Below are 11,220 nucleotides of genomic sequence, written 5' to 3'. Positions count from 1 at the left end.
GGTACTCTCCGTCATTCGCTCAGTAGATATTGGTAATGTGCTTAAGATCCCGTAGCATGGATCCTTGTTGCGTGTCAGCTCACAGGTCTCCTTCCGGGTTCCCGCTCACAGTGGGACTTCCGAATGTTTTGTGCATCACAGACCTCCTTTGCGTGTTCTCCTGATTTCCTTTCCAATCAACTCGTTCGTACTGCCTCCCGCCTATGCGTTTCGCCAATAGAATTGGCTTCCTCAGTGATTTCCCTCCAATCTCTCCTTAAACTGTATATAGTTCCAATCAGATATCACATGCCCTCCTCTATAGTACAATGGGGTTAACTCTTTCCTTGCCAGGTGGATTTAGCATCTATCATCAATATAAAAAGTTACTAAAATATATAACATGAAACAAACATATCAATCAAACAATAGTATACACGTTAAATAAGATTTAATGCAATGAATAAATCACAGAATCTAGGGAAACAGCATAAATAATATCCACTATACCATAAATAATATCCACTAATCAGACTGTAACATGTCCATACATATACCAATCCTTTAATATAATAACAAATACTATACAAATAGGCTAAACCAGCTACAGAAAATCGAAATGCAATAGATGGTATATCCTTATTCAAAAGAGTATGGTAACTATCAGAGGAAATATCATTGGGGAGATGTCCAAACCCCTGCTGGATGTGTCATGTTGCCAGTAAAAACACACACCTTCTGGTACTGTTTACAACCACACACACACAGAGGGGGTCCTGTGGAAGGAGGAAGGCAGAGCAGAGCTGTATGTACACACACACACACACACACACACACACAAGTAAATAACCAGCACAGCAGGAAAACCAACCCCCTATCTCCTCCTCCTTCTGCCACAGGCCCTGGGCGGGGAGACGGTCTGGGTATCACAAGCACAGGGATTAGGGGGGAGGAGACTGGTGGAGCAGCCGGGCCGGGGAAGTCTGAGCCGCTTTTCCCTTGCACCGATAGAGCGGAGAGATGAGCAGTTTGGCGGCGGCGGGGGGGTAGTGGAGCAGCATGAGCCTCCATACAAACCATGCAGTTGGCGGGATGGACACACATGCAGCAGATGGCATCAGAAGCAACAGCTTGATCCTCGGTGCAAACAATGTCAGCGGCGCTGCAGATCCCGGCACTGATGTGGCCCCCGGCAGCACGGACGCCGGTGCCATCCGGCTGATGGACTCCGGTGCAGATAGTGCCATATGTAGGCGAAGGGGAGCGAGCACATTAGGTGCACCCTGTACGGATTCCCCATGTACCCAACTTGGAAGCCAGCGCTGCACCGATGCCGTGACCAACGAGTCTTGGTGCACTGATTACCACTGCCCACCCAGCACCGATCACCCGTGCACGGCCCCATGCCGGTCTACATGCACACGCCCGCCGCCGCCTCCTCCTTCCTCCCGCCTGATGCTGGCTGCCGGGTCCGGGTTGCTGGCCGTGTCCCTGCTGCATCTGGGTCAGGGTTCTACGAGCCCCGGGGGCTCCTCCGGGGGGGAGCTGTGCCTGGCGGTGCTGCTGCTGCGCTGCTCTGTGTACCTGGGCTGCGCCCTCTGCGCCCTCCTCCTGGGGTCCCTCTGCGCTCTGCACGGGACCGGCCGACCTGCTGCACCTCCAGACTTCACCAGGGCCAGGACCGCAGGCACCAGAGGGGTAAGCATGGGCCAATGGGGAGCTCACTCTACCGGGATGTGCCGTGTGGCTGTGTTCTGTCATCATCCAAGAGCTCCAATTAATCAGTTTTGGGTTGAACAGGACCCAAAACCAATTTGTAATATTTTTTATATCTATGCAATTATTTTGTTGGTCATTTAGGTAGCTTGTCTCTTCATTTTTATTATACAGGCAGTCCTCGGTTATCCAACTGAATCCGTTCTGGAAGTAGCGTTGGATAGTGAAACCGTTGTAAAGTTAATCAGTGGCGCTGAGCGTTGGCTAACGCATTCCAGCATCGAAAAACGGACCGTAGGGTTGAATTGTAAAGCGTTGGATATGCCATTCCTTGTAAAGTGAAACGTTGGATAACGAGGGCTACCTGTATCGTTGTGGATTCTGTTGCTGACCCCTCTGCTTGGGGAGCGGTTACAATACAAGTGGTCTGTGAACGGCTAAATTAGTTTTAACCCTTTGACTGCCCGATAGGTTAGCAAACGCCTGGTTAGCCCCGCTGGCGGGGTAATGGTTTTTAACGCAAGTTGTCACAATTTTACGTTATCCGGCGTCTCCTTTGAGTCGAGAGATTGCGTCACGCCAGGAAGCAGCAATGTAAATCCCTTGCGGCGATAAAAAAAAAAAGTCACAGCGGCATAAATGTCACGTAAGCATTTTTTTGGCTTGTATCTTGTGCGATAATAGTCGGTGATTACGTGTGTGTTAAAGCAGGGGTGGCCAACTCCAGTCCTCAAAAGCTACCAACAGGTCAGGTTTAAAGGATATCCCTGCTTGAGCACGGGAGGTTCAGTCGAAGATTGAGCCACCTGTGCTGAAGCAGGGATGTCCTGAAGACCTGTTGATAGCTTTTTAGCGCAGCAGTGGCCAACTCCAGTCCTCAAGTCTCCCATGCTCAGAATGAACTAGACCTCATGTACTCTGGGGGCTGAAATTAAGCAGGTGTTGGTTTGGGAGCAGGAGATGGTTGAGAGGAGATGCTTTTTTTTTTTTTGTTACAGATAATGAAAGTGGGGTTTGTGATGTTGATTGATTAGGAGCGTGAATCCTCTGTACAGAATTGTACGCCTCATTCCATTGGATATGCTTCTGAGAGTTTCTTCCGTTTTTGATTTTGTCCCTTTTTTGTGCGGTGGAGTTTGCTGTAATACACCGAGGAGCAATGCACTGTAAGGCTGCACTGGCGGAAATGGTTTTATGAAACAAAAATCTCCCAATAGCCGGGATACCATCAGATCATCAAAACTAGAGACGTTCGAATGTCATTTTCCAGAAATGTTGCATTACTTTCACAAAGGGCAAAACATTAGCAAATGTATGACAACTCTGGTAGACATTTGTAAAGCATTTTTAATCTTAAATGGTATGTTTAGAAGGGAGAGAATGAACTTGCGTCCTATTTAGTAGACGACCTATTGATTTTAAGGCGAGGAGATACCTGTGAATGCGGCAGGGAAATAAGACAAATTTAAATATGCAGAATATATTTCAAGATTTAAATTGGCATGCTTCCCAGATATGCTCACATGTCCACGTGGATTATTAGTGACTATTTGTATTGAGGTATATAAGTAAATGGGTCGGCTAATAATTTTGAAATCTTTAATCTTCCTGCCTTGTACTTCAGGTTTCGAATTAAAAATGCTTGGACAATCTTTGCCAAATTGTGTTAACGATAACATTGTTGGAAAGGGCAAAAAGTGATTTTATAGTGTAGTCATCTATTCCCCCCCATGGCTACTAATCTGCCCTATCTGACACCTAAGCCCTGGTACCAGCACAGGCAGTGTTGGGTTTATATCTATACCCTTGCTGCTGCAGCAGTAAACAACTCCATTGAGTGACAGGGGGGCAGTACACAGGCCTTATCAGGGGCTCAGACCTAGGACCCTCACCTGGCTACAAAAGGGGTTGCAGATCCAAATTTAGAGAGTTCTCCTTCCTCAGGGAAGAGAGAGAGAGAGAGATCCCTCACTCGGGGAGTGGGAACAGCTACCCCATATTGCACCTGGGGATAGGGGAGTCAGGGCTATACCTTTTTGGGGCCTCAAGCCCTGGGGGTGGAGTACAGGGACCCAAGAAAGAACACGTAGGTTGACATATATGCTGTAATTGCTGAATAAAGACCCTGGTGATGTTTATTATACTTCCGCCTGAGGCTGCAGTTCTTCAGGGGGAGGGAAGAGAATTTTCCACAGGGGACTGCAGCTACCTATGATAGGCCCTGTGGGAATGGAGGAGCTGTACCAAGAGAGAGAACCACCCAGCACTGAAAGCCTGTCCTGCTTATCCCCAAACAACACCTACAGGTGCTCAGGACCTTCCTGTGAACCAACAGGTAGCACCAGGTAACAGTGAATCTCCATTAGGGTGGGGGAACGTGTTACAACAGCAAGTAAAATAAATAGATAAATACAGTACAAATGGCGATCAGCGTGGGCTGCTGCTTTTAAAGATAAAATAAAGGCCCAATCCCTAGAGCCTGACTCGCGGCCTCGGCCACGATGCTCCTCCCTTGCACATTTTTGGCCGTTAGGTACTGTTACTGATGCTTGTTGCCACTGTATGAGTGCCCTACATTTGCAGAGCCTGGGCGGATGCAGTGTAAAGAGCACACAGACCTAAGAGGACAAAGACAAACTAGGTGATGGCTGTCTTCCATGGCATGTATTAGAACGCCCTCCAACTATGCAAAGCTTTAGATACTTACATATTGAAGGGCTCACCTCATCTTCCTAATCTTCCTTTCTCACTTACTGTAATGCTATGGAAAATATTAGACACACTGTTCATGTGTTTTAGTACCAACCTTTTCTCAATCTACCTCCCCATCTCCAATCTATTATAAGGCAGGGATGCTCAACTCAAGTCCTCAAGCTCCAACTCCCCCCTCCTCCCCCACCCAACAGGTCAGGTTTTCAGGATATCCCTGCTTCAGCACAGGTGGCTCAATCAGAGGCTCAGTTGAAAACTTAGCCTCTATTTGAACCACCTGTGCTGAAGCAGGGACTGGTGTCCCTTTGTTCTATGTGGCGGCACTCAATAGGAAATGCTTAATTTCCTTTTTTTTTTTTTTTTTTTTTTCAATCTGCTTGATTTGGAAGTGGAAATCAGTGGGGTTTTTCAATTAAATCCCTAGTTGTAGTCTTCTAAAAGTTTCTCTTTAGAAATGTTAAGGTAATAAACTGAATACAGTGCAAAACAATAGCCGTGGGAAGGTATTAGGTCTGATGTGCTATCATATGAATATTGGCAAATTACTGCTGCAAACATAAAAACGCTTGTTTAAAAGTATGTCAGCAAAATAGTATTGCATGGATTGCACCACTAAGCAGCACTTGCTCATGGGTCCTCTGCAAAGCTTGCACAATCTTATTGTGCATTTCTCTGAGTTGATTCAGAACACATGTCATGTTCTCACAAAAGTGGACGAAAGATGAGGTCTTGCACAAGATCTGGAACGCAAACCCCACTACTGAAGCACTGATGGGTCTGAGCTACAGTACTCCTTTAATAGCTTCAGTTAAGCTGCTATACCTGGAAATCTTTCCAGGAGTCTCAGGCAACTACACACTCAGGGCAATTGGTCTGGGTCAATCCAGTACTGTTGTTTAACTGTTATCTATGAGCAGTTTAAGTCTAAATAGAAGATAAGAATCACAACTGCTAGATTGGTGAGGAGTCTACGTATAGTCTTATTTGTATGTTGCTCTACCATGTATATTGTTAACTAATCGGGCATCCGAATACGGGAAGTTAAACTACAATAAGTTCATTTAAAAAGCAACAGATAAAGGAATCGCTGTCTGTAGAATATAACTAGAGGATGTGCTGTGTTAGCCCATTCAGTAGGCAAACAAAAGTAGGGTAGAAGTGATACCTTTTAATGGCTAGCCCATGATTAAAAAACACTTTAACCTCGGTTAGCCATTGAAGGTATCACTTCTAGTTTGCTTAGAGAATAATGAAGTGTCACTTTCAAAGTGTGATCCCCTCTACTCTTAAAATAAGTTTCCTTGATATCACTTAAACTTCTTAAACTTAAACGTCTTAAACTTCCTTGATCCTAAGTAGGGTAACGTGTTTGGAAACCTCTGCCTCGTGTGACAGAGCACCATGACAAAATCATAGGCAACTTTAATTCCAGTTTGATTTTACAGCTAGTAGACGGGAAAGGCAATAATCACGGAGGGCGAGGCAAGCAGAGGAGAGTCTGAGAGTGGAAATGGTAATTATAGACTCTCGCCTCACTGATAAAGTAACCATTCTTAAAACAAACATAGACTAAACCTAGTAGGGTTTGAGATTTCGTTTTGGAAAACCATTATGGTAGTACGGTCACTGAAATGAGGCAGCATTCACTGCACAGTATTGGGCATTTATTGCAATAAACCCACTGAAAGTACTAATCCATTAGGAACCGCCGTAATCGGGTGAATCCGCATATCTAGCATGTATCAAAAATAACTGGCTAGATGAAAATGTAGCCACAATCTTAGAAGCTGTTGTCCTGACCAGGCTTTATAGTCTAGCTTTGACCAGGGTTTGCGTCCCACTTCCTGTAATTTAGATTCTTGTAGGTTGTGTTGATGATGTAATCGGCTCGGTATTTACTAAATTAGTCCTGTGCTCTTTGCTGGCAGGCGACTTTTTTTTTTTTTTTTTTTAGAGTGCTGTAAGAAAACAGACATTTTTTTTTAAAACCTTTTCTACAAAACATTGTTCGGGGACTGAAAAATCCTGTGCGCCTGGCTGCCTGGGCACACAAACGTTACTTCTTGTGCCTGTGCTGAGGTGCAGTGATGATTGACCTGTCAGTCACCGCTGCGACCGCCAACTACGCTCCCCATCATGCTTTACTAGTGTGACTGCAAACCGTGCTGTTACTGGCTGCGGCGGTGACGGACATGTCAGCGCTGCTTAGCCTGTTGTGCGAATGGGGGACGGACTAGAACCAAAGCTGGGTAGGTGTGAGCGGTAGGGAGCGAGCCGGCGTGCACCAGGACTCTGCCCACCCTGCTCCTTAATTGTAACAGTGTGGCGGGGGGCATGTGGAGTGCCATAGGGCTCTATTTTATCTCCCGTGTTTTGCGGTGTACTGGGTGACATTATCCTACCAATTGGCTTGGGTTATCACTGCTATGCAGATGACACACACCTATTTTTATCCTTAGCGCGGTCCTTTGTACATGGTGTGATCAGTTCTCAATGCTTATCTACCTGACCTAGGCTGTATGAGTACAAGTTGATCGAGATTGAATCCTGATACAGACAGAGGTGCTAGTAGTGGGAGCTCGCCAACCGATGGTGACAAGATAGCAGCTTAGTCGGCCAACTGGCCCTGAGCATGGAGGTTTCCAGTAGCTGAACTCCGATCATGTGTAGAATCGTGGTGGATTGCTGCTGAAACACAGTGTCAGTCTTGATCAAATTCATTCACCTGAACATAGTCCGTATTAAGCACTCGATTCCCCTAGAAGATCCCCCTATCTTGGTTAATGTCTTGTGTCCTCATACCTGAACTACTGCAATGCACTTCTCCTAGGGCTTCCTGAAACAGAGCCGCGCCGCCTGAAGCTGGTGCCGAATCCTGCAGCCAGGTTGTTAACCAACTACTTGTACTTGCCACAAGACACCTGTTTTCTTCACTGGATGCGTGTGCGCAGGTTTGCCGGGGCATAGTTGGTGCGCGGGAGCTCTAATATGCGTCTGGTGCAGGAAGGAGTCTTGGCTGGCCGACCCCAGGCATTTCTGAATTTTATTGCATCCTATCTTTTTATATCTTTTTACATTTATTTTGTGTTATTTTGTTATTTTGAAGCGTTTTGAGTCTGGGAGAAAAGTGCTACAGGAGTATAGTTTATTATCATTCCATTTCCACTTGTAAATACCTCATGTAGCCATTGTGTTTCGTTTTAAAGGGCAGTTCCTGCTGTACTCGTGGCAGAGATATGTTTAAAATGTCACATCTGTGACTCTTGCAATTTTTACTTAAATGTGGCATCTACAGTACCACGTTAATGCCTTTTAACCTGTTATGTTGTGTTAACATTACAGCAACCACGGGGATAACGTTCGGCGTAAAAATACCTATTTTTCTGTCTCTTGTGCAGTCGCCTGAGTTAACCGGGTCTGTGAATTTGAGCCAATGGAACAATGAAAAACAATATGTTTATATGAAGTAGTGACAGGGGAAAGTGTACAGATGTACCAGATCTCCAGATTATCTTTAAAGGGTATTGTGTGAAATTCCTGAGGTGGGTCTGGTTGGGAGAAGGGAGGCAACACAAGGAATACTCCAGTTCCTTACAAAAAAAAAAATGTACAATACTTAATCGAATGCAGTTCACAAGGATAATCAATATAGACTTGTTGCAGGCAAAGACAGACGTGTGTAACAATCCCAAATATGACAGGTTGTCTGTGTTGCATATGCCAGATTGTTTCCTCCTCAAAGATTATGATGAGCCTTATCGAGACAGATGTCCAGAAGCATATTCAAGTCGTGCAAATACAACAGGGAGTGAAGCATTATTCCTAGGGGTTACAGGGGAGAGTGTTATAGGGTATTTTGGACACTGATTCATTTTGTGGAAAATCATTCTCTCCCAGACATAAATGTCACTAAAGATTTATGAGTGGGAGATAAGACGCACCCACAAATTATTGTCCTGTCCATGTCACACGGCGAAGTTTGGAGCATTGAAACAATTTATTTAGAATTCAGGATCGTGTTATACCCAAAAAACAGGAATTCTCATATCCTCAACTCTAAGGCCTCGGGCATGGTCAGCGCTTGGGCGCTGACCCGTGCTGAGGCGCGCTGCTGCTCGGCAGTGAGCCCCTGCAGCCGCAATGAGAGCGGCTTTAGCAGGGGCTCGCGCACGCTTCCGCACGCTTGCGGAAGCGTGTGTCTTGCCAAATCTTTAGTTTCTGTGCTCGCCGTAGCGCAGGGCGAACCAGCTCCGTGATGTCACAGGCCCCCCCCGACACGCCCACGGACGGCGCGCGGTCTAAGGCCAGGGAAAGCACTCGCTTTCCCTCAGCGCGCCTCCGCACTGCTAAATTCACTATGGACTTAGCCTAAGGCTGCGCTTATAGTACATTTCGACGCGACACCGCTCCAAAACAAATCAATTGACTCTGTCGCAAGCCCTTATAGTAAGCGCGACGGAGCGACATAGCGTCTAAAAATTTGGAAGCTGGGTAAATGTAATTTTCTTAGACACAGTCACATGTGACTGTCTCTAAACCAATCAACTTGCGCGGCCCTCCCCTTTTAGTGACGTCACTGGCCTTGTCGCCAGCAATGTCGCTAAAAGTAAAATTAAAACTTTTGCCGGTGGCGACAGCGATGGGTGGCGTCGCCTTCACCAGCACTATAACTGCGACCTAAGACCTTTTTGGAGGAAGCTGTTGTTGTTCGTTGGTTCTCTGTTTTTATATATAGGTTCTCTGTTTTTATACCTTGTTATTTTATTAAACTGTCTGCACATTTATATTGTGTGTGTCTTTGTAACCTTCCTTTTCTGCAAAACAAGCATTGTGCCACTTCTTTCATATATTAAATAAAAAATGTAATATGTACTGTCTTTGTGCTCTAATCAAACTTATTACATTTTTAAAAAGTTTAAATGCATTTTGACACATTTTGCTACATTGGGTTTTTGTGTTAATTACATTTTTTTCCCTAGTAAACTGGGGACCAAGGACCCCTGAGGATAAGGCCTTAAATTATTCTTGGTGGCAGCATAATTGGGGTATAGTGTGATGTTTTTTGGGATGTTAATGCTAATTTTGAGTGCCCTGCGGGGGGGTGAGTGAGTCAGCTGGATAGTTGGAGGTTTTAAACCAGGGGTGGGGAACGTCAGGCCCGATACGGCCCTCGAAATCATTTGGTCTGGCCCTGCTAAGGCAACTGCTATAACAGGGGTCACGCTAATATTTTAAAAAAATGGCCGCTGAGCGCCCGATCGGGAGGAGGTGGTGTGAGGCGCCGGCAGCCCTACACGATCCCCAGCAGCCACCGTACTAGCCCCAGCGATCCCCCAGCAGCCACCGTACTTCCCCCGCAGCATTCCCCGCACTTCCCCCATGCTTCTCCAGCAGTTCCCCCCGCACTTACCCCAGCATCCGCCCTACACGATCCCCCCAGCAGCAGCAGCAGCAACTACCAGAGGTAGGGGGGCGAGGTTCTGTGTGCCTGCCGTGTGCCTGCCTGTCTGTGTCTGTATGGCCCGCAAACGATGTTATAAATATTCAAATGGTCCTTGGCAGAAAAAAGGTTCCCCACCCCTGTTTTAAACCCTTTCACATGCACACAGGTCACATGCACACAGGTCACATGCACACAGGTCACATGCACACAGGTGTGGCGTTTGTGAAATATTGGATAGGATGTTTTAGACAATATTTGAAAGTTAGTTAGTAAGCAAGGTGAGATTTTGGAGGGAGGGGCATTGACTTTCTCTGACTGCTCCTTTTTGTCTCCGTGTGTAAAAACGGTGTACACAGACCCCTGTGCCCCATATCTTTAGTGGCTCTCTAAAGTGGACATGATGAGTTGTGGGTAAAGAAAATGTTTGATTGACAAACACTTTCTCATTCAGAGGTCCCTAAGAAATTCAACTTGTAATTAAGTTCCCAAAAATTAAAAGTACCCAAACATTTGCTGCTGGTACCGTTAGAATTATTTAAGGAAACAAATTGGATTGGTAAATTCATTAGAGCAATTAATTTGCAAAAGAGTATGAATGCACTTGCATTGTATATAAACTGGGCTATTTGTTTCCCCCCCAAAAAGTGCTGGTTATACTGTTTATCCCCAGTGATAGGTTTAGGAACTCTGTTACCTGCAGCATTTGACACCGTGGACCACCCTCTTCTCGTCACATTCTCCATACTCTTGGTATTCGGAACAAATCTCTATCCTGGATCTCCTCCTACCTCTCCCATCGTACTTTCAGTGTCTCTTCTGCTAACACCTCCTCCTCTATTGATCTCTCTGTGGGGGTACCCCAGGGCTCTGTCCTGTGACCTCTTCTCTTTTCTCTGTACACACTTTCTCTAGGTGACCTAATCACACCTCTAGGGTTCCAATATCACCTCCTATGCTGACGACACACAAATGTACTTTTCGACCCCTGACCTTACACCTGCTGCACAGACCAAAGTTTCTGAATGTCTCTCCGCTATATAATTCTGGTTGGCCCTCCGCCGACTTAAACATGGCAAAAACTTAGCTCTTCATTCTACCTCCCAAACCTGGCCCTATCACCTCCTTCCAAATTACTGTTGGAAGTTCAGTCATACACACAGTAGCCCAAGCACGCTGCCTAGGGGTCACACTCGACTCCTCTATCACTTTCTCCTCTCAAATTCAAAACTTATCTAAAACCTGTCCGTCTTTTCCTCCACAATATCAATATCCTCGTATTGTCCATTTCCTCCCCTACCTGTTTATTTAGCTGCATTGGTTTTGACTTATTTCTTTTATACTTATTACCCAAGGGTATACACTGATGAGTG

At 45.8% G+C, this 11,220-nt stretch overlaps 1 protein-coding gene across 2 annotated transcripts in view; it reads left to right on the top strand.

The window, feature by feature from the left end:
* The first annotated feature begins 904 nt into the window (after positions 1-904).
* Positions 905-11,220, top strand: part of SNX25 (sorting nexin 25) — a 179,590-nt gene continuing 169,274 nt past the window's right edge. For both annotated transcript variants that reach the window (XM_075610238.1, XM_075610237.1), the window contains exon 1: positions 905-1,677. In XM_075610238.1, the coding sequence (XP_075466353.1) occupies positions 1,039-1,677 (639 nt within the window). In that variant the 5' untranslated portion in view covers positions 905-1,038. The remainder of the gene's footprint in view (positions 1,678-11,220) is intronic.

This window comes from Ascaphus truei, chromosome 1, assembly GCF_040206685.1.
Source record: "Ascaphus truei isolate aAscTru1 chromosome 1, aAscTru1.hap1, whole genome shotgun sequence".
Taxonomy (NCBI): domain Eukaryota; kingdom Metazoa; phylum Chordata; class Amphibia; order Anura; family Ascaphidae; genus Ascaphus; species Ascaphus truei.
The sequence above is the reverse complement of the archived record's forward strand: the minus strand, read 5'-3'. Positions and strand labels throughout refer to the sequence as shown.